The sequence below is a fragment of the Bufo gargarizans genome, chromosome 5 (assembly GCF_014858855.1).
Source record: "Bufo gargarizans isolate SCDJY-AF-19 chromosome 5, ASM1485885v1, whole genome shotgun sequence".
In the NCBI taxonomy this organism is placed as follows: Eukaryota; Metazoa; Chordata; class Amphibia; order Anura; family Bufonidae; genus Bufo; species Bufo gargarizans.
The window spans coordinates 202,676,817-202,701,176 of record NC_058084.1 but is presented as its reverse complement, the minus strand read 5'-3'; the positions used below and the strand labels follow the sequence as shown (position 1 = coordinate 202,701,176).

Sequence of the window (24,360 nt, the reverse complement as noted above, 5' to 3'; positions counted from 1 at the left end):
GCCAACATGCCCAGGACTGGTCGCCCCAGCAAGTTCACCCCAAGAGCAGACCGCAAGATGCTAAAAGAGGTCTCCAAAAACCCTAAAGTGTCATCTCGAGAACTACAGCAGGCTCTGGCTACTGTTGATGTAGAAGTACATGCCTCTACAATCAGAAAGAGACTGTACAAGTTTAACTTGCATGGGAGGTGTGCAAGGAGGAAACCTTTGCTTTCCAAGAGAAACATCGAGGCCAGACTGACATTTGCCAGAGATAAAGTTGACAAAGACCAGGACTTCTGGAATAATGTTCTTTGGACAGATGAGTCCAAAATTGAATTATTTGGACACAACAGCAGAGGACATGTTTGGCGTAAACCAAACACAGCATTCCAAGAAAAGAACCTCATACCAACTGTGAAGCATGGAGGTGGAAGTGTCATGGTTTGGGGCTGCTTTGCTGCAGCAGGACCTGGTCAGCTCACCATCATAGAATCCACAATGAATTCTACTGTGTATCAGAAGGTGCTTGAAGAACATGTGAGACCATCAGTTAGAAAATTAAAGCTGAAGCGGAACTGGACCATGCAACATGACAATGACCCAAAACATACTAGTAAATCAACCAAAGATTGGCTGAAAAAGAAGAAATGGAGAGTCCTGGAATGGCCAAGTCAAAGTCCAGATTTGAATCCCATTGAGATGCTGTGGGGTGACTTGAAAAGGGCTGTACGTGCAAGAAACCCCTCAAACATCTCACAGCTGAAAAAGTTCTGCATTGAGGAGTGGGGTAAAATTTCCTCAGACCGATGTCGAAGACTGGTAGATGGCTACAAGAACCGTCTCACTGCAGTTATTTCAGCCAAAGGAGGTAACACTCGCTATTAGGGGCAAGGGTGTCCTATCTTTTTCCTCAGTTAGAATAGGCATTTTTGTAGAATGACATTTACAGAAGATCTTGAAAAGACTTTTCTTCAGTTTTCTTTGTTTAGTCGGATTACTTTAATCTCTCTGTATTGTTGAAACGGAGATGAAATAACCTTTTATTAAAAATGTTACAAAAAACCACATGCTTTCAAAGGGTGTCCTAATTTTTTCACATGACTGTATATATATATATATATATATATTATTTTTTATTATGTTATTTTTTTCCAAGTGTTACTGAGGACGTATACCATCACACCTCATCTCTATTTTGTTATTTTGTTCCAATACACACAAAGGGAATAAACATGTGTTACTACAATACTTTTCTGTAAGAAAGAATTCATTTTCCTGAAAAATTTCAGGGGTGCCAACATCTACGGCCAGGACTGTATGCCATACATGTTGAAATGTCTCTGAATACTTTGGTGAGTTGCCATGAAGCAACGCCGTGTGGTGGCTAGCTTTTTAAAGGGTATGTTCAACTTTTACAGTTTGATGATTATATTTGTTATATAAAAGGTTTAGCAACATGTTTATACATTTAAAGTGATTGTCACTATAATAACCTATCAAAATAAGGACTAACATAATTATTCAAAAAAGCATTATTGTATCCACAAAATAGACCAAGACATGGGGCTGAAATGAAGTATTTCCGGGCTCCATATAATCCAGGGGTGTATGACGTCATTTTAGCCACTCATTAATGTCAGGAACATGATGCACCACCAATTCTATTAGGATATCACACAGATATTATAGTCCATGCATAGAAACTGCTGGAAACAGTCAACAAGCTTGCAAACCTCTGTAGTTATGTTCCTAATATGCATCTACCTCAGTGTCTGTTTAAAAATGATACTTTCCAAAACGTGGTCAGATTTCAGGTCTGAAGCCTGAACCTTGTTCATTACATTTGATTTGTATTATTCACCTGTCATGTATTCTTTAACATTTTAGGGGTTGTCCAGGGCTAAAAAAAACATGTCTACTTCTGAAATCCTAGACTACATCTGTCAATATGTTGGGCCTGGTAACACAGCTTAATTGAAGTGATTAAGGGCTCATGCACACGACCGTATGTATTTAGCAGTCCGCAAAACAGGGATACGCAAAGAAAAAAACGGATGACATCCGTGTGACGTCGTGTTGCATCCATTTTATTTTTTTTTTTTGCGGATCCATTGTAACAATCCTGTCCTTGTCTACAAAATGGACAAGACTAGGACATGTTCTATTTTGCGGAACGGAGATGCAGATATACGGATACAGAATGGACATTGAGTTATTCCCGTTTTTTTTTCAAGCCCTGTTGAAATGAATAGTTCTGTATACGGACCTGTGAAAAAATGGAACGGAAGAAAAATACATTCTTGTGCATGAGTCCTAAGGCTGAGCTGCGATACCATCTACAACCTGTGAACAGTTGTGGCACTGTTTTATGAAGAACATAGACACGTTTTTCTAATTTCATATATCCCCTTTAATTTTTTCACGATTTTCAACATGGTTATGTGATAAATGAGTGGTTTATCCAGGGTCGTTATCACCTACAGAAAAGACGTGCCTGTATTCTAAGGTAGAAGCTCACTCTAACTTTCATAAATGCCTGGGTTTGATGTGACAAGTAGGTCACAAGAAGGAGCTAATATGGCATTTTAGTGACTTTGTGACTTGTGATTATGGAGCTACCATTTCTGTGTTTTCACTTGATTTGACCATAATTATTTCTACACAATGTGATTTTTGAAGTAGGATTTAAGCCGATTAGAATGAAATGTAAGTTCCCTAAGTAAATGATACTTATTATTCATGGTTCACCTGCAGTCATTATCAGTGCTTGGCGTTGGGATTGGTTAAGCTGGTATAATGTCCAGATGAAGCTGGGAAATAGGCTTTAATATTGTGGAGTGAACAGAGACTTTGAGGAATGAATTGTTTGATCAGTAATTTGGAAGAGATTGCAGTCTCCTTACTCTGTAGTCCTGTGTTTTTGTAGTCAGAGGAAGTTTCATCTTCAAACGCTTCGGGAACTTTCAGAAGTGCAGAAAATGACTCCCAGAGAAAGAATGAGGCTGCGAAAGCTGAATGCTGCGGATGAAAAAGCAAAACGCCTAAAGTAAGAAAACGGCCACAAGGGTTGACAATCGCTCTTAATTTCTTAGCCGGTCCATACGAGTAGTGGACTTCTGCAGATGCTTTACCATAGGGGGTGCAGAGCAATCATATCTGGGCTCTGGTGTCTGAGGGGGTCCAAAGATGTCTGAACTGATACCCATTTTGAATTGGGGAGCAGACGCTTTAACGCTTACGGGCACCTTTGGGGGAATTGTTTTATTGTTCCATTGTTCTTATTTTGGGCTAAAAAGCATTTTTTACATATGACCCTTTTTTTCTGCAGTTCTCTGGTTTTCAGTGATTCACTATAGAATGTTCTATCTCCTCACCAACATCCGTCAGAGAGCTCCCCTGATTGCTCAATCTGTAGCCATTATCTGTAGCTTTCTGTAGCTTTCCTGACAGCTCATAAACACGTATTTAGGCTAAGCTATGATCAAACAGTTAGGACTTTAAATGGGTGTCTAGGAGCTGTCAGGGAACTAGAGCTAAAGGGGGTCATTTATTAAGGCCGGCGTTCTAGACGCCGGACTTAATAAATCCTATATCTGGCGCCGGCCTCTACATAACTTCGGTTCATCCAGCGCTGGTCGAAATGTAAGTCAGCTTCTGAGCTGTCTTACATTTAGACCATTTTCTATACCTAAAACAGGCGTAGAAAATGATGAATGAGACTGGTCTGCTGGCCCGTCCCCTTCCCCGCCCATGTCACGCCCACTTTTTAGACCGGGTGTGAGCGGGGAAAAGTCGCAGATTGTGGCACAACTAGGTGTTGCTCTGCAATCTGCTCCAGGAAAACACCTAATATAAGCATATTTCTGAATAATAAATGACCCCCAAAGTCTACAGATCGAGTCTTCAGAGCCTGACATGGATTTACGCTGGGTTCACACCTGAGCGTTCGCGATGGAGCGCTCTGTATGCTCGATTGTACCGGCGTTTACAATCGCGCATACAGAGACAAGCGAACGTCCATTGTCGCGCGTTCCCGAAAGTCTATGTACGGGAACGCGCGACAAAATGCCCGAAAGAAGCTGAAGAACTTTTTTGAGCGTCGGGCGTTTTACAGCGCGATCGTACGCGCTGTAAAACGCCCAGGTGAGAACCATTCCCATAGGGAAGCATTGGTTTCTCCTTGTTGAGCGTTTTACAGCGCGTAGGAACGCGCTGTAAAACGCTCAGGTGTGTACCCAGGGTTACTGTAAGTATGCAGACCGTTCTTTCTGCTTCTTAATCGGTGAAAACTAGAGGGCTGTAGAGTGCAAAGTGTTGAGAGTTTTCAATAAAAAATAATTGCAATACTTTTTAGGCCAAAATAAGCACAATGGGATAAATTTAGCACAACTGGTGTAAATGAAAAGCAACCAGCCAAGCCCGTTTTCCTTTACACCAGGTTGATATGTATCCCCCAATGCCTTTAAGTTATTATAAATTCCTCAATCATAGATCAGGTTTGTGTTCATCTCCTTGCAGTTTTAGAACCTTGCATGGATATCAGCCACCAATATAGATAGACCTGTTTCGGTTTGTTAGACCTTGCAAACATGGAGAAAATACGTATATGTGTTCGCAAAGCGCACATTGTCCTACATCTCATCAGATAAAGGGGTTGTCTCACTTTAGCAAATTACATTTATCATGTAGACAAAGTTAAAGGGGTTGTCTCACTTCAGCATATGACATTGATCATATAGAGAATGTTAATACAAGGCACTTACTAATGTATTGTGATTCTCCATATTGCTCCCTTTGCTGGCTGGATTAATTTTTCCATCGCATTATACACTGCTCGTTTCCATGGTTACAGACCACCCTGCAATTCATCAGAGGTGGTCGTGCTTGCACACTGGTGCCCGGGACCATGGGAGCGCACATAGGCTAGTGCTATTTCCTATATTTGGCAAGCACAACCACCACTGATGGATTGCAGGGTGGTCTGTAACCATGGAAATGAGCAGTGTATAATGTGGTGGAAAAATGACTCCAGCCAGCAAAGGAAGCAATATGGATAATAACAATACGTTAGTAAATGGCTTATATTGCCTTTCTCTATATGATAAATGCCACTTACTGAAGTGAGACAGCCCCTTTAATACAAGGCACTTACTAAGGTATTGTGATTGTCCACATTGCCTGTTTTGCTGGCTTAAATCATTTTTTCATCACATTATACACTGCTTGTATCCAGGGGTTATGACCACCCTGCAATCCAGCATTGGTGGCCGTGCATGCAAAATATTGGAAAAGCACCGGCCTCTCTAGTGGCTGGGATTGTGGAAGTGCCCATGGTCCAGCACTTTTTTCTATATTGTGCAAGCACGACCACCTCTGCTGGATTGCATGGTGGTCATAAACATGAAAACAAGTAGTGTATTATGCAATGGAAAACTGAATCAAGCCAGTAAGGCTCCATTCACACATCCGCATTTTGCGGAACAGAATTGCGGACCCATTCATTTCTATGGGGCCCTTACTATGTGCGGCCCGGATCCGGAAATGCGGACCCACACTTCCGTGTCCGCATTTCCGTTCCCGAAAAAAATAGAACATGCCCTATTCTTGAACAAGAATAGGCATATTATATTAGTACCGGCGACGTGGGGTCCGCAAAATGCGGAACACACATTGCCGGTGTCCGTGATCCATGGATCCGTAAAACACACACAGATGTGTGAATGGACCCTAAAGGAAGCAATATGGACAATCACAATACATTAGTAAGTACTTTCTCTACATGATAAATGCCATTTGCTGAAGTGAGACAACCCCTTTAATATTAGATCTCACATCAGTACCATGCTCCTTGCTGACAAAAACTAAAGGGCCAAAATAGATGTGTCCCCAGAGGTATATCCCAATACTCTTAGATGCTCATATATTCTTTTTTGTTTTTGACTGGGACCTTGACTTACAGCATACATGGACCAATTTTTATCTGAATTATAGCAGGACACATTCTGTACAAAATGTACTCACTTTGCATTTGGAAACAAACATTGATCTCCAGGAATAGTTCCTTATATTTAGTTATAAAAACCTTAGTACTTGGAGAACCTTTTTACTGTGCCTTTGACTTTTAAAATGGTTCCAAGTACAGAAGGTACAGATTATATATAAACCATGCTTGAGTGTTTGCTAAAAGGCCTGCACACTATACTTAACAGGACTCCCGCTGGTTGCTAAAAATCAGATTAATGGACCAAGTGTAAAAGCAGTCTAGGCTTACTGTACCTCGCTGGAATGTTTTGTGGTGTTGCCTTTTTCAGGACTTGGCATGGACCCTTTTTTAGTCGGTTTAAATGTTAATTCTGAAAGATGTCAGTCCTCCCATCTTAGTTCTAAAATATACCCCCGCACTACATTTATATGTGACATTTGGGACCGTAATGCAGGAGTGAGTCTATGCAACAGGCATGTGATATCACATAATGGGATTGTGCCAAAACTACTCTGGGTGTTCTTTTTTAGATATCTAGTAGGGGGAAAGTTATTATCCCCTCTGCGCCAGAAAACTGATGCCCAAAAGTTGCAAAGTTTGGCGCACCGCTGTATCTGTGGATAATTTTGCAACTTTCTGGGGGTGTTATGCCCTGCTCGCCACAATAGCGAGTGGTGTGGGGCTGGCTTAGACGACCCGTCACATTTATTTAGAGTTGAGTGAATTGTAGTATCTGAAGTGGACTTTCAGAGAAAATTCTATCCGCCTCGAAGCCCAATTCCCTCGTGCTTTGTAGTAATGAATCAATTTTCCCTGAAATAGCAGTAAAAAAAATAAAAAATAAAAATAAAAAAATACTCAACTCATCCATTTGAGCACAAAGAGGCTGCCGTGGCCATCTTGATTGAAGATCCTGCTCGAGATCTTGTGCGCTGCCAGCGTGATGACCTCTTCACCCACGGCGCGAGATCTTCAATCAAGGTGGCTGCAGCGGCCTCTACGCTCTAAAATGGATAAGGTCAGTATTTTAAACTGAAAGCCCTAAATTTTTATCTCCGATGCCGTGAACAGCGATGAACATGGCATCTGAGGGGTTCAATGACGGGGCGGCGCAATCGCCATTCCCTGTCATTGCGCCAGCTACTTACAAAGAAATGCACTTTAGGACTAAGGCTACTTTCACACTAGCGTTCTGCTGTCCGCTCGTGAGCTCCGTTTGAAGGAGCTCACGAGCGGAGCAGAACGCTTCCGTCCAGCCCTGATGCAGTCTGAATGGATGCGGATCCGCTCAGACTGCATCAGTCTGGCGGCGTTCAGCCTCCGCTCCTCTCGCCTCCGCACGGCCAGGCGGACAGCTGAACGCTGCTTGCAGCGTTCAGCTGTCCGCCTGGCCGTGCGGAGGCGTGCGGATCCGTCCAGACTTACAATGTAAGTCAATGGGAACGGATCCGCTTGAAGATGACACCATATGGCTCAATCTTCAAGTGGATCCGTCCCCCATTGACTTTACATTGAAAGTCTGAACGGATCCGCTCAGGCTACTTTCGCACTTAGAAATTTTTCTAAGTTATTAATGCAGACGGATCCGTACTGAACGGGGCCTCCGTCTGCATTAATATGATCGGATCCGTTCAGAACGGATCCGATCAAGCGCAAGTGTGAAAGTAGCCTAAGTAATTTGTCATACAGCGAATTTCTTTGTGAAATTTGGCAAAGCAGCATTTTTGTAAGCTTCGCTCAACACTAATGTTTATTATAATCTATGGCAGGAACGTAACATAGATTATAATGGAAATCAACCTCAGCAATGGAACTGGTCTAGATCTCTATTTGGTTGCACAGACAGGGGTGCTGCAAATATTAATACTTGAGGAGCATCTTATGCTGTGAGGGGTAGATTAAGATCAGCGTGTAATACTCCGGTATGATAACTCTCCCGCTAGTGTCTATAATAGTATGTTGCCTATATTGCCCAAAATATTATTCCATACTTTCTTAAGTACATGAAACTGAACAGACATTACATACACTTCTGCTTGTATACATGTAGATCCTATATAGAGTATACTTAAATAGTAGAATGCAATCTACCTGTAGACTTCAAGTGGGGATCAAGTACCGTATATCTAGGCATTCTTTCATCCAGGGCAAGGATTCAGTTCTAACCAGGTCTTTTTGCCTCCCAGCATTATTGGCCTCTCACTGTTGCCCCCTATGCCAATCAGTATCTCATGCCCTGACAGGCCCCCTATCTTAAAGAGAATCTGTCACCAGCGACCTCCCTATGGCTCACCTGATTAAAACGCCGTTTTTTTTGTGTTGATCCGAGGCTCCGTTCCTCAGTCATGATACTTCTTCTTAATATGCAATTGGTGCAATGAGGGCATCACTATTGCTCATGTTGCACCCAAGCTCCACTCATTTCTGTGGCCAGACCCTCCGTGGCTGATTTACCACTGCTTGACCCTGTCAAAGAAAGCAAAGAAGGAGAGGCAGGCCACAAAAAGGAATGGAGCTTGGGTGCAACAAGAACAATGGTGACGCCCTCATTGCACCAAAGGCCTAATTTGCGTATTAAGAAAAAATATCGCAACTCAGGAATGGAGTCTCGAATCAACTAAATAAAAAAAAGTGTTTTAAACAGGTGAATCACAGCTATGTGTCTATGCAAACAGTTGGATAGGGACATCACTGGTGACTGATTCCCTTTAGTTACACCCCTCATTTGGTTTCAGGGTACTGCCCTCATTGTTTCATGCTGAAATGCACATTGGCCTTATATCCTTGTGGATGCTTAATATACACTATGCCACAGAAGTGACAAGCAGAATGATCATGTAGGGCATTGCTATTGGCATATCCAATAAATAACATTGTGGAGGAACCAGGGCATCTGCCTTAGCGTCCTCTAGGTGCCACATGTAGTTGTCCCAGATCACCTTATTTTTTTTACTCCCTACAAAATGTAAATCCCATATTGAGACCGTATGGCCGCTCCTGGTATAGATAACATTTTCTGGAAATACCTCTCCTCTGCCTTTACTAAAACAAACCATCTTACTTATTATGCATTTTCTCTTTCTTATATAGTGCCAACATATTTCACAGAGCAGTATAGAGATTCTCATCATGCCCATCATTTTCAGACTGAGTTTGCCCGCCTTACACATCATTTGAACAGAAAATGTCAAGGCGCAAAATTCTGATCCCTGTTTTTTTGGGTTTGTTTTTACGGACACATCATTACCACTAAAGGCCTTTCTGTAGCTTCTTTTTTTTCCTTTCTCCCATGTGGCAGTTTGTCACATTTGTTGACTGCTCGATCCTTTGTGGTTAATAATTGATACGTAGAGACAGAAACAATTCTCTACCTGTGTCTTCACCAAAACCTCTCAATTCGTTGTCTTACCTGTTGTCATTTTCTCTCTAGTAAAGAGGATTACATTTTTAGCTCCTATGCATAAATTGATATACGTGAACCCCTAGATTTCTTTCCGTGCACCCCTAGATTTCTTTCCATGTTCCTCTTGCATTTTCGTTGGCAAAATACTTATGCCCATGCAAATAACATCCAAAGTCATATACCGCCAAAGCAGCCCATACTGCCTACAGGCACAGGTCAGAAGAAGCTTAGTACTGTATGTAGGAAGATCAGAAAGTCTTCCCTTTGCTTAGACAGACCCTGAGACCTACAGTGGTCTATTGACAATCCCTTATGTTAAACCTGTGACTTAGGGTACTTTCACACTTGTGGCAGGACGGATCCGGCAGTCTGTTCACCCTGTCGGATCCGCTGTTTCGCCGTGCCACCGGACCGCCGCTCCGTCCCCATTGACTATAATGGGGACGGGGTGGCGCTCCAGCGCAGTACGGCAGTTCACAGTCAGAGGCCGCCAGACTAAAAAGTCGGACATGCAGGACTTTTAGTCCAGCAGCCTTTCGCCGTGCATTGCCGTACTGCGCCGGACCGCCGCCCCCGTCCCCATTATAGTCAATGGGGACGGAGCGGCGGCACGGCGAAACAGTGGAAGGACAGATCAGACAAGTGTGAAAGTACCCTTGAAGGGGTTTTCCAGGCTTTTGATATTGATGACCTATCCTCAAGGTAGGTCATCAATATCAGATTGGTGGGGTTCCGATTCACAGCACCCCTGACGATCAGCTGTATGAGGAGAAGGCATGTGCTGTGTGCGCGTGCCATCACCTGTCTCTCTTCCTGCTTGCCATAGACATAGCCGCAGAAAGAAGGAAGAGAGACAGGAGACGACACACATGCACGACACGTGCCTTCTCATGCCGGGTGTCGGATCCCTGCCGATCTGATATTGATGACCTATCCTGAGTATAGACAAGATAGACACAAAGAAGAGTCAAAAGAAGAGTCAAAAGAACCACCCTATAAATGCACATCCAACAATGACCATGAGTAAAAGTTTATGAATAAAGTTTATTTGACAACTAAAACAGACAGACACATTAAAAAATTGTATGCAATATGAGCAGTGTGTTGGTGACAGAATAAAACCTATCCTTAGTATAGGTCATCAATATTAAAAGCCTGGAAAACCCCCCTAAATTGGTTGACTAGCCTAGGAGGCAACAACCTTATTGATTCTAATATGTGCCCCATTAAAAAAACACATGTCTCTGGTCCTGCGGTGCCTGCCCTACCGCCCAGTTTCCTACAGGATCAGGGAATGGCTTGGTCCCATGACTGCTGTGCCCAATCACAGGACTCAGCGGTCACATCTGCTTGAATGGCTGTGATGTGGGGCAAGGCTGTAGACAGGTGAGTGTCTGTTTTTTTTTTTGGGGCACAGGTTAGGACCATTGAGGTAGTCGGCTCCTATGCCAGCCAACATCTTTAAGGTATAGGTTCTAGAATTTCTAGGCTAATAGAATAGTAAAGAACCTGAAATGCAACAATAAAGTGATAAAGATCATGAATGTTTAATCATCACTATGGCAACTTTACACATATTTGGCATCATTTTGTACAATACAATTAAATATTAAAACATTCGATATCCTGTGCCTATGCAAAGTGAAAAATAATACATATTGGAACTGGAATTACAAGTAGTAAAAATTTTTTTAAAAAGGGCCCAATACTTAATAAAAACACATATCTGGTATTTTTTCAAACCATGACAACTCTTATAATAAAGTTGTAAAATTGCGATTCAGTTAAGGGGGTTTTCTGTGTGTTTTATGCTGATGACTAGGGATGACTTGTGTTTTTAAGTTCGTTGTTCAAGGTTCGGGTTCAGGTTATCTAAGGTCGGCTACCACGGACTATAACTTATGGTCCGTGGCAACGGAATCCATAACGGAGTTCTTAGATAACCTGAGCCTTGTACACCGAACTTGAAAACAGAAGTTCGCTCATCCTTACTGATGACCTATCCTCAGGATAGGTCATCTGTACCTGATGGGTGGGGGTCCAGTTCTCAGCACCCCCTGCCAATAAGCTGAGGCCAGTGAGTGCCACAACCACCTCACAGCTTACCAAGCACAGTGCATCCATTGGATAGCAGCTGTGCTTAGTATTGCAGCATAGTTCCAGTCACTGTAATGGGACTGAGCTACGACTAGATCGTGTGACCGGTGAACATGACGTCACTAGTCTAGGAAGAGGCTGCGGTGCATGCCAGAGTGCTGTAATCAATAGTGGTGCCAGGACTTGGACCCCATCAATCAGATATTGATGACCTATCCCGAGGATAGGTCATCAGTATAAAGCTCTCAGAAAACCTCTTTAATGTGTTATCATGCATTTCAGACAACTTGCAGAAGAAAAATATCAAGAAAATCAGAGACGAATGCAGGAACTGAGGTCTCGAAATTTTCAGCGACTTAGCATCGATGTCCTTCATGTATGTATCAAGTTCTTGTTTTACTTCTTGCCAAATTTATTAATGGTAAATTTATGTAACCATGGTGGTGCTAGGACAAGTCATTGTTTGCATTGAAGGGGTTATGCAGGTTGTAGATAATGAAGACCTCCCTCAGGATAGGTCATCGGTATCGGATCAGTAGGCATCAAGACCCAGCACCACCGTTGATCAGCTGTTTTGTCAGCACTGAAAATACAACAGTGGACGAAGCAGGAAGCAGACAGCTCCATCCACCATGTAATTGCTCTGCTGGGTTCCTGCAGCCCAGGTTGAGTGGCCACTACACAATGGATAGAGCTTTCTGCTTCTTGCTCCGTCCAACTGTTATTTCCAGTCGCTGCTGAGAACAGCTGATCTGTGGGGGTGCGCCACGGCTGGAACCCGCTGATCTGATTTTGATGACCAATCCTGATTATAGGTCATCAATATCTAGAAGTCAGGCAACCCCTTTAATTGGTATTAATATTGATTGTTCAAAGCACATATCTCTTTTCCACTGTCAGACTGTTAAACTCTGCAGTAAAGCATGGGTCGTACTGCACATAAAGAGTCTAGATCGCTGTTTATTATTTCCCTACTGCCCCCTATTCCCCCACTGTCAGGAATCAAAAGTGCACTGAAAAACACAGTCTGGACTGTCTGTCTGTCCTGTGCGCATGCACAGAAGTCCTGACAGTTTTTTTCAGCACAGCTTTGAGCGCTGACAGTTGGGGAACGAAGGGCAGTAGGGAAACAAGAAATTGTGATCTGGACTCCTTGGGGCAGATTTATCATAGCCCAGCAATGGTAACCCAGCTATGATAACTAGGCGCACTGCTGGATGCTCTGCCTGATTTATGACAAAGTCTACGCCTCCCCCACCCTCACAATGCCCCCTTTTCTATAGGCCGGCAAAGAAACGGCCAAAAATTTTTGAGCAAGTGCTGTTGAAAAAGTCACAAATGTGCAGTTTAAGACTTTTTCACGCTACAAAAAACTGGCATATCTTTACGAGAAATCTCTCCCTTAGGGTCCATTCACACGTCCGTTGTTTCTTTCCTGATCTGTTCCGTTTTTGGCGGAACAGATCTGGACCAGATCTGTACCCATTCATTTTCAATGGGTCCTGAAAAAAAATCTGACATTGTGCTGTCCGATTTTTTTTTTTTCAGGACCCATTGAAAATAAATGGGTACAGATCTGGTCCAGATCTGTTTTGCAAAAAACGGAACAGATCAGGAAAGAAACAACGGACGTGTGAATGGACCCTTATCTGCAGTAGTACTTATGTAGAACTGAAGATAATAGTCCTAGTTTGTAGCGACAGACTCCCTATAAAGGCTTTCCTATAATATAAGATCCAATTGCTCTTCTAGATATATTTCAAGCTGGCAACTCAGGAGATGTGTCCTTCCTCAGAAACATGTCCTTTCTGCTGCAGCTCTCTCCCTGTAGCTTTCACAGCTTCTAACAGTAGATACGGCTTGTGTCATTCGAAGGATGGAACTGAGCATGTGCCACCACCTCAGTGAAGTTACTGAGGTAGACATAGAAATAAAGAAAAGAATAGACAGCAGGTGGCTGTTACGGCTGTGTCATGGTCTGGTGGTAATGGACTGTGACACTTTTGCCATGCATGCTTGTTGCTGGTGGCAATGTGTAGTTTGTAGCATGTTTTGACACTTTCCCTTTTAGTCTGGTTTCCTTCCTATTTCTGGTGTGTATGGGGTTAAGGTGTGAGCAAGATGGAGCTGGGTGTTGCCTCTTGGCTCTAATAGTACTGGTGTTTGGAGCCTGAGGTCAGAGTTGACTTCAGCTTCTGGTGGAGTTATGCTGCCATCTTGGACCTTTCCATCTGTCCAGCTTGAGGGCCGCCTTGTTAAACATAGTTTGTCTTCCCATTTTATTCTTCTTGCTCCCCTGCCTTACCTGTGTGGTTGTTTGGTGTGGGTTTATGTTCAGGGTGTGGTGTCTCATTGTTACATGTCTGGTCAGTTGGTGTTTTATGTCTGGCATGTATGCAAGGTGTTACCCTGGGTGTTACCCTCTCACTGGTGTCCCCATGCCATTCAGTATCTCATGCCCTGACACGCCCCCTTTCTCCGGTGAGGGGGCTTCTGTGTTCCTCGAAGGGGGAACAGCATGGACCACCAGCCTGTGGAAGTGGGCTCCATGGTTTCCCGGAGGGGTGAACCACAAGTCTAGGCAGTGAGCGTCTTTCTTCCCGTTGCTGCGGCAGGTAAGTGCTATGTGTCCTAGAACTTGTTATCCAGGTGGGATTCCTGTCTCTGGGTTCTTACCTGCCGATCTTCTTGGTTTCTCGCTGTCTTTTCTTTTTATGTGTTTCAATGGTGGTTCCTACAGTTGTGGTGATGTTCTAGGGGTCAGATGGTCCCGCTCTAGAACAATTGTAGTGTTGTTGTTTTTCCTGTTGCTACTGGTTGCTAGGCCTGTGGGGGACTCTGGTTTATCCGTGTCGTGGATAAACTGGTTGTCTCCTAGCCCTTACATTATTTCCAGGGATCTCCAGGGTTAGTAGGGCCCAAGGTTCTGAAGTATGAGCTACCTACCATTGAGGCCGGCTCATACATTCAGGAGGTCGGGGATAGGATGAGGGTGGCGTTAGGAGGTGACCTGCTCCCTAGTGGCATATCCCACCATTCATCATTGTACGGTGAGGGGTTTCCACCACTCTCCATCGTGACAGTGGCACCATGCATATACGTTTTATGCAATAGCTCAGTGGCTATTCTAAATTTTTCATTGCGTGCAATTACGAAAGTATTCAGATCCAGGTGCTGATTTGAAATATGGAGAATATTTTTTTATGGGACAACCCCTCTAACTACATCCAACCATAATCTACCATAAAAAATATAGTATACAATACATTTTACTCCTGAACAACACCAAAAATATAATAATTCTCCTGTGGAAAACAAGGCCTCAGACAGCCACATCAGCGAAGATAATAATTTAAAAAAAAGTTATGGCTGCTGAAATGTAGAGAGGAAATAAAATGAAAAAAATAAATAAATGTTTCTGGCCTTTTCATACCTGGTTAAAGATATGGTGTATTGCTTTGGATTTGTTAGTATATTGGTTTCTAGGAAAATCAACCAGCCTTGTATGCAAATATTTAATGATATAGAAGAAAAATTCCACATTCCTGTGCTAAAATCAGTACTAGCAGTAAATGGCGCTATCATTGTCACATTGTGGTTTTCAATAGACTTCTGTATAGATTTTTTTAATTCAAATGGTGGGGGTAAATGGCAAAATAAAATACCGTAATAAAAAAAATATAACAATCCAACTACAGTACATGTACAGTATTTTAAACTAATAGTAGAGTTGAGCGGACACCTGGATGTTCGGGTTCGAGAAGTTCGGCCGAACTTCCCGGAAATGTTCGGGTTCGGGATCCGAACCCGATCCGAACTTCGTCCCGAACCCGAACCCCATTGAAGTGAATGGGGACCCAAATTTTTCGGCACTAAAAAGGCTGTAAAACAGCCCAGGAAAGAGCTAGAAGGCTGCAAAAGGCAGCAACATGTAGGTAAATCCCCTGCAAACAAATGTGGATAGGGAAATGAATAAGAATAAAAATAAAATAAATAAAAATTAACCAATATCAATTGGAGAGAGGTCCCATAGCAGAGAATCAGGCTTCACGTCAGCCACCACTGCAACAGTCCATTGGCATATATTTAGGCCCAGGCACCCAGGCAGAGGAGAGAGGTCCCGTAACAGAGAATCTGGCTTCATGTCAGCAGAGAATCAGTCTGCATGTCATAGCAGAGAATCAGGCTTCACGTCAGCCACCACTGCAACAGTCCATTGTCATATATTTAGGCCCAGCACCCAGGCAGAGGAGAGAGGTCCCGTAACAGAGAATCTGGCTTCATGTCAGCAGAGAATCAGTCTGCATGTCATAGCAGAGAATCAGGCTTCACGTCACCCAACATTGGAACAGTCCATTGGCATATATCTAGGCCCCGGCACCCAGACAGAGGAGAGGTTCATTCAACTTTGGGTAGCCTCGCAATATAATGGTAAAATGAAAATAAAAATAGGATTGAATGAGGAAGTGCCCTGGAGTACAATAATATATGGTTAAGGGGAGGTAGTTAATGTCTAATCTGCACAAGGGATGGACAGGTCCTGTGGGATCCATGCCTGGTTCATTTTCATGAACGTCAGCTTGTCCACGTTGGCTGTAGACAGGCGGCTGCGTTTGTCTGTAATGACGCCCCCTGCTGTGCTGAATACACGTTCAGACAAAACGCTGGCCGCCGGGCAGGCCAGCACCTCCAAGGCATAAAAGGCTAGCTCTGGCCACGTGGACAATTTAGAGACCCAGAAGTTGAATGGGGCCGAACCATCAGTCAGTACGTGGAGGGGTGTGCACACGTACTGTTCCACCATGTTAGTGAAATGTTGCCTCCTGCTAACACGTTGCGTATCAGGTGGTGGTGCAGTTAGCTGTGGCGTGTTGACAAAACTTTTCCACATCTCTGCCATGCTAACCCTGCCCTCAGAGGAGCTGGCCGTGACACAGCTGCCTTGGCGACCTCTTGCTCCTCCTCTGCCTTGGCCTTGGGCTTCCACTTGTTCCCCTGTGACATTTGGGAATGCTCTCAGTAGCGCGTCTACCAACGTGCGCTTGTACTCGCGCATCTTCCTATCACGCTCCAGTGCAGGAAGTAAGGTGGGCACATTGTCTTTGTACCGTGGATCCAGCAGGGTGGCAACCCAGTAGTCCGCACACGTTAAAATGTGGGCAACTCTGCTGTCATTGCGCAGGCACTGCAGCATGTAGTCGCTCATGTGTGCCAGGCTGCCCACGGGTAAGGACAAGCTGTCCTCTGTGGGAGGCGTATCGTCATCGTCCTGCCTTTCCCCCCAGCCACGCACCAGTGATGGGCCCGAGCTGCGTTGGGTGCCACCCCGCTGTGACCATGCTTCATCCTCATCCTCCTCCACCTCCTCGTTCTCCTCGTCCTCCAGTAGTGGGCCCTGGCTGGCCACATTTGTACCTGGCCTCTGCTGTTGCAAAAAAACTCCCTCTGAGTCACTTCGAAGAGACTGGCCTGAAAGTGCTAAAAATGACCCCTCTTCCTCCTCCTCCTCCTCCTCGGCCACCTCCTCTTCCATCATCGCCCTAAGTGTTTTCTCAAGGAGACATAGAAGTAGTATTGTAACGCTGATAACGGCGTCATCGCCACTGGCCATGTTGGTGGAGTACTCGAAACAGCGCAACAGGGCACACAGGTCTTGCATGGAGGCCCAGTCATTGGTGGTGAAGTGGTGCTGTTCCGTAGTGCGACTGACCAGTGCGTGCTGCAGCTGAAACTCCACTATGGCTTGCTGCTGCTCGCACAGTCTGTCCAGCATGTGCAAGGTGGCGTTCCACCTGGTGGGCACGTCGCATATGAGGCGGTGAGCGGGAAGGCCGAAGTTACGCTGTAGCGCAGACAGGCGAGCAGCGGCAGGATGTGAACGCCGGAAGCGCGAACAGACGGCCCGCACTTTATGCAGCAGCTCTGACATGTCGGGGTAGTTGTGAATGAACTTCTGCACCACCAAATTCAGCACATGCGCCAAGCAAGGGATGTGCGTCAAACCGGCTATTCCCAGAGCTGCAACAAAATTTTGCCCATTATCGCACACCACCAGGCCGGGCTTGAGGCTCACCGGCAGCAACCACTCGTCGGTCTGTTGTTCTATACCCCGCCACAACTCCTGTGCGGTGTGGGGCCTGTCCCCCAAACATATGAGTTTCAGAATGGCCTGCTGACGTTTACCCCGGGCTGTGCTGAAGTTGGTGGTGAAGGTGTGTGGCTGACTGGATGAGCAGGTGGAAGAAGAGGAGGAGGAAGCTGAGTAGGAGGAGGTGGCAACAGGAGGCAAAGAATCTTGCCCTGCGATCCTTAGCGGCAGAAGGACATGCGCCAAACAGCCCTCCGCCTGGGGCCCAGCTGCCACTACATTTACCCAGTGTGCAGTTAGGGAGATATAGCGTCCCTGGCCGCGCTTACTGGTCCACGTATCTGTGGTTAGGTGGACCTTGCCACAGATGGCGTTGCGCAGTGCACACTTGATTTTATCGGATACTTGGTTGTGCAGGGAAGGCACGGCTCTCTTGGAGAAGTAGTGCCGGCTAGGAACAACATACTGTGGGACAGCAAGCGACATGAGTTGTTTGAAGCTGTCTGTGTCCACCAGCCTAAATGACAGCATTTCATAGGCCAGTAGTTTAGAAATGCTGGCATTCAGGGCCAGGGATCGAGGGTGGCTAGGTGGGAATTTACGCTTTCTCTCAAATGTTTGTGAGATGGAGAGCTGAACGCTGCCGTGTGACATGGTTGAGATGCTTGGTGACGGAGGTGGTGGTGTTGGTGGTACATCCCCTGTTTGCTGGGCGGCAGGTGCCAACGTTCCTCCAGAGGCGGAGGAAGAGGCCGAGGCGGCAGCAGCAGAAGTGGCCGAGGCGGCAGCAGCAGAAGAGGTAGCAGGGGGAGCCTGAGTGACTTCCTTGTTTTTAAGGTATTTACTCCACTGCAGTTCATGCTTTGCATGCAGGTGCCTGGTCATGCAGGTTGTGCTAAGGTTCAGAACGTTAATGCCTCGCTTCAGGCTCTGATGGCACAGCGTGCAAACCACTCGGGTCTTGTCGTCAGCACATTGTTTGAAGAAGTGCCATGCCAGGGAACTCCTTGAAGCTGCCTTTGGGGTGCTCGGTCCCAGATGGCGGCGGTCAGTAGCAGGCGGAGTCTCTTGGCGGCGGGTGTTCTGCTTTTGCCCACTGCTCCCTCTTTTGCTACGCTGTTGGCTCGGTCTCACCACTGCCTCTTCCTCCGAACTGTGAAATTCAGTGGCATGACCTTCATTCCATGTGGGGTCTAGGACCTCATCGTCCCCTGCATCGTCTTCCACCCAGTCTTGATCCCTGATCTCCTGTTCAGTCTGCACACTGCAGAAAGACGCAGCAGTTGGCACCTGTGTTTCGTCATCATCAGAGACATGCTGAGGTGGTATTCCCATGTCCTCATCATCAGGAAACATAAGTGGTTGTGCGTCAGTGCATTCTATGTCTTCCACCACTGGGGAAGGGCTAGGTGGATGCCCTTGGGAAACCCTGCCAGCGGAGTCTTCAAACAGCATAAGAGACTGCTGCAAAACTTGCGGCTCAGACAGTTTCCCTGGTATGCATGGGGGTGATGTGACAGACTGATGGGCTTGGTTTTCAGGCGCCATCTGTGCGCTTTCTGCAGAAGACTGGGTGGGAGATAATGTGAACGTGCTGGATCCACTGTCGGCCACCCAATTGACTAATGCCTGTACCTGCTCAGGCCTTACCATCCTTAGAACGGCATTGGGCCCCACCAAATATCGCTGTAAATGATGGCGGCTACTGGGACCTGAGGTAGTTGGTACACTAGGACGTGTGGCTGTGGCAGAACGGCCACGTCCTCTCCCAGCACCAGAGGGTCCACTAACACCACCACGACCATGTCCGCGTCCGCGTCCCTTACTAGATGTTTTCCTCATTGTTACCGTTCACCACAATAAGAAAAATATTATTTGGCCCAATGTATTGAATTCAAATTCAGGCCTTTTTTTAGACACCTAACACTATCTGGCTATCTATTTAGGTACCGTATTACACTAATACAGGCACAGCAGTAACGACAGATTTAGCTGGATATAAATTTGAGGCCTAGTATTTAGGCGCTGGGTGACAGGTATAGGTTTACTGACAGAATTAGACTTGGAAATGCATAGTAGCGTGTGTGTGAAATTATTCAGAATGACCCTATATGCACCTTGAATCTTATATACCCTTTTAGGGATAGATTTAAAATAGCTCTGATACAGCAGAAACCACTAAATTAGGAAATTGCTAAATTGGGAATTGTATTTCAACCCAGAACAAAAACTGTGCTTTGACGGACACTAAATAACTTGACCAGCAACAGCAGTAACGACAGATTTAGCTGGATATAAATTTGAGGCCTAGTATTTAGGCGCTGGGTGACAGATATACGTTTACTGACAGAATTAGACTGGGATATGGCCCAAAAATAACCACACTATTGATGGTTAAATGCACTTGGTGTGACAGCTTGACCAACCACACTATTGAGGGTTAAATGCACTTGGTGACAGGCTCAGCTTGCCCCTGATGTAGTATATGGCCAAAAAATAACCAGACTATTGATGGTTAAATGCACTTGGTGTGACAGCTTGACCCTGATGTAGGATTTAGCCAAAAAACAACCACACCATTGAGGGTTAAATGCACTTGTGCTGGCGCACCACAAGACACAAAAGGGCCGCCGATCACCCCAGAAAAAAGTGACTGAAAAACGCTCTGGGCAGCCTAAAAACAGTGAGCAATTCAATAGCAGCAGTTCAATCATCCACAGCTGCAGATCGATCTCTGAATGAAGTCTTTTGGAGGAGTTAATCACTGCCTAATCTCGCCCTAACGTCGCAGCTGCAACCTCTCCCTATACTGATCAGAGCAGAGTGACGGGCGGCGCTACGTGACTCCAGCTTAAATAGAGGCTGGGTCACATGCTGAACTGGCCAATCACAGCCATGCCAATAGAAGGCATGGCTGTGACGGCCTCTTGGGGCAAGTAGTATGACGCTTGTTGATTGGCTGCTTTGCAGCCTTTCAAAAAGCGCCAAGAAAGCGACGAACACCGAACCCGAACCCGGACTTTTATGAAAATGTTCGGGTCCGTGTCACGGACATCCCAAAATTCGGTACGAACCCGAACTATACAGTTCGGGTTCGCTCATCCCTAACTAATAGCCTTCTAGCAAACACTGAACTTAGAATACAGTATACACTGTGTTCATTTTTTACATCAATCACTGATCAGCCATAACATTAAAGCCACCTGTCTAATTTTGTGTAGGCCTCCCTCTTGTCACCAGGCATGGACTACATAAGACCTCTAATTGTGTCCTGTGGCAATAAATAGCCCCTTCAGCTCAAAACGCATAATGGTATCTATGGATGTACATCATGTTTTTAATTTTGACTGAATACATTTCGGGGTAGATTTATCAAAACTGGTGTAACGTAGAACTGGCTTAGTTGCCCATAGCAACCAATCCGATTCCACCTTTTATTTTTCACAGTTCCTTTAGAAAATGAAAGGCGGAATCTGATTGGTTGCCTAGGGCAACTTAGTCCTACTTTACACTAGTTTGATAAATCTCACCCTTCGTTTTCCATTTTTTTTACATGGATGCTGGACACTTTTCTGTTGATTTGGAATTTAGGGTACTTTCACACTTGCGGCAGAGGATTCCGGCAGGCAGTTCCGTCGCTGGAACTGCCTGTCAGATCCGTCAAAACGTATTCTATTTGATGGCATTTGTCACACAGATCAGGATCCTGATCCGTATGACAAATGCATTGAGATGCCGGATCCGTCTCTCCAGTGTCATCCAGAAAAACGGATCCGGCATTTATTTTTTTCAATTTTTTTTTGTAGTCTGAGTGAATGCGAAGACCGCAATGCTGGATCCGTTTTGCCGGAACACCCGGGTCCGGATCCGGCATTAATGCTGGTCAATGGGGAAAAAATGCCAGATCCGGCATTCCAGCAAGTGTTCTGGGATTATGTCTGGAGATAAAACTGCAGTATTATCTCCGTCCTGAATAGTAAAAACGACTGAACTGAAGACATCCTGAACGGATTGCTCTCCATTCAGAATGTATTAGGATAAAACTGATCAGTTCTTTTCCAGTGTTGAGTCCCTAGGACGGAACTCAATGCCGGAAAAGAAAAACGCTAGTGTTACTCACCAAGATATTAGCATCAGAATCTTTAAAGGGGTTGTCTCACTTCAGCAAGTGGCATTCATCATGTACAGAAAGTTAATGCAAGGCAGTTACTAATGTATTGTGATTGTCCATATTGCCTCCTTTGCTGGCTGGATTCATTTTTCCATCACATTATACACTGTTCATTTCCATTGTTATGACCACCCTGCAATCCATCAGCGTTGGTCATTCTTGCACACTATAAGAAAAAGTGCCGGCCTCTCTGGTGGCCAGTACCGTGGATTGCAGGGTGGTTGTGACCAAGGAAACGAGCAGTGTATAATGGGATAGAAAAATGAATGAAGCCATCAAAGGAGGCAATATGGATAATAACAATAAATTAGTAAGTGGCTTGTATTAGCTTTTCTCTACACAATAAATGGTATTTGCTGAAGTGACACAACCACTTTAAGGCCTCATGCACACGACCGTATGTGTTTTGCGGACCATAAAAAAACGGATCTGCAAAAAATACAGATGACATCCGTGTGCATTCCGTATTTTGCGGAACTGAACAGCTGGCCCCTAATAAAACAGTACTATCCTTGTCTATAATGCGGACAATAATAGGACATGTTCTTTTTTTTTGTGGAACAGAAATACGGACATACGGAAATGAAGACAAATGCACATTTTCTGACTCTCCTCTCACCCCTCCAAGAGTCAGATGGGAATTAAATGTCCCTCTTTTTTCTTTTTGCTGTTGAATGTATGGACATATTCTGCTAAAGTGTCCCTTCTGTCCGCAGAAAAAACACACTCCCTTCCTATTACCAGTTTGCTTAAAAGATCGAGGAGTAGCTCCCCCTAATTGCATGGGTTCGTCCCCAGACATAAACCCAGGAGTAACTTCACCCAAAGTGTCAGAGGAGGACGATACATCATGCGATAGTAGAGAGAGATAGTAGTTCAGCTAGAGAGGTCCGATCCGGTCGGCAGAGAAAAGGACCATGCGCATCCCCCTTAAACAAGGAAATAACCACACTGACTGTTTCTCATCCCCAGATGAGTGTGGACGTAGCCTACAATACAGTTTGCTCGCCTCTGTAAACAAAATGAAATTATCAATTCCCCCAGAGAATCTGTCCGGGAGGGCAACTTTAGGCTCCAGGTAGGCCTGGTCTCCACCACTACAATCAGGACAAACAGCCTGTGATCTCTGCATCTGCGAGACGCTCGTGCAAAGGTCAGCTACCTCCAAAGACAGTGCAGCAATAGGATCCATGGCTGCACACAAACAAAAAATGACGGTAACGGCAGTTTATAATGTCACGCTTCGGTGTGGGAGGGAAACACCACACTGAGCATAGGAGAGAAGGGGGGAACAGAGAATCAGGCCTGAGAACTAGGGAAGTGAAAACCCTAACCAAAATCCTGACTGACTACCAGTATAAACAGACCCCAAAGGTAGGTGAGTTCATACGCAGGAATACCTAGAGTCCTATCTAGCCCTGTAGGACCCTGGTACTAATGGCAGGGACGAATCTACCTGATCCTCTAAAAGGAAGGACGAACAAGAGTCTCCTTCAGGCTTAATATAAACAATAGGGAAATGCAACACACAGAACCGAAACAAAATACAAAAAGGAAAGGAAAGACTTAACTTCAAAGGGGCTATGGAAGCACCAGGAACTCAGCCGAGATCCACACACCAGCAATCCACAACTAAACTGAAGCTATAAACCGCACAACATAGTGGAAGAAGCAACTATAAATATGGAAGGTTAAATGACCACATTAGCAAAACCTGGAGGCAAGGGGTATGGCCATTACCAGAAACAACAGACGCCCATTGATCCACAGGGAAAACCTGTCGGATCAAACCACGTTTTGCCACTCTCACAGATCTCCTGCCACTCACTGTCGCCGGGACGTCCATATGTCTCGGTACGTTTGTGACACCAATAGATGCTTAGTGAGACTGAGATTCTGGAGACAAAATCAACACTTTGAGCTTTTTACCATGCTCTTCAATCCATTATCCTGCTGAAGGAGACCACTGCTATTAGCAAATATCATTGTCATGAAAAGGTGTACTTTTTACAAACAATGTTTTGGTAGGTGGTACATGTAAAATTCCAGGACCCAAGGTTTCCCAGCAGAACATTAATCAGAGAATCACAGTCCGTCCACCGACTTTCCTTCTTCCCAAAGTACATCCTGGTGCCATCTCTTACCAAAGGTAAACAACACATATGCACTTGTTCATCCACAAGATGTAAGGAAACGTGATTCATCAGACCATGCCATCTTCTTCCTTCGCTCCTGGTCTAGTTCTGATGCTCATGTGCACATAGTAGGTAAGTTCATGAGTGGATAGGGGTCAGAATGGGCACCAATGTGTCGGATAGGGCTAGACAGGTCTTTACTCCCTCAGCACATTAATAAGTCCTGTTGCCAGTTGACTAGTTGTCCTCCGTTGGATCACTTTTGGTAGGTACTGGACACTGCATAACAGGAACACCCCACAAGACCTACTGTTATAGAAATGCCCTGACCTCGTTGTCTAGCAAAAACGATTCGTCCACTGTCAAAGTGGCTCAGATTATCAAGCTTATCCATTCTGCCTACTTCTAAAGCAAGAAGTTGACTGCTCACTTACTGGCTAATATATCCCACCTTTTGACAGGTGCCTTTGTCACAAGATAATCCATATATATGTGGTCACC

At 45.0% G+C, this 24,360-nt stretch overlaps 1 protein-coding gene across 1 annotated transcript in view; it reads left to right on the top strand.

Annotated features, from left to right (window-relative positions):
- NEK11 (NIMA related kinase 11) overlaps positions 1-24,360 on the top strand; it is a 268,856-nt gene that overhangs the window by 142,206 nt on the left and 102,290 nt on the right. Inside the window, exons 10-11 of the mRNA XM_044294773.1 lie at positions 2,909-3,028; positions 11,748-11,841. Coding sequence (XP_044150708.1) covers positions 2,909-3,028; positions 11,748-11,841 — 214 coding nt within the window. The remainder of the gene's footprint in view (positions 1-2,908; positions 3,029-11,747; positions 11,842-24,360) is intronic.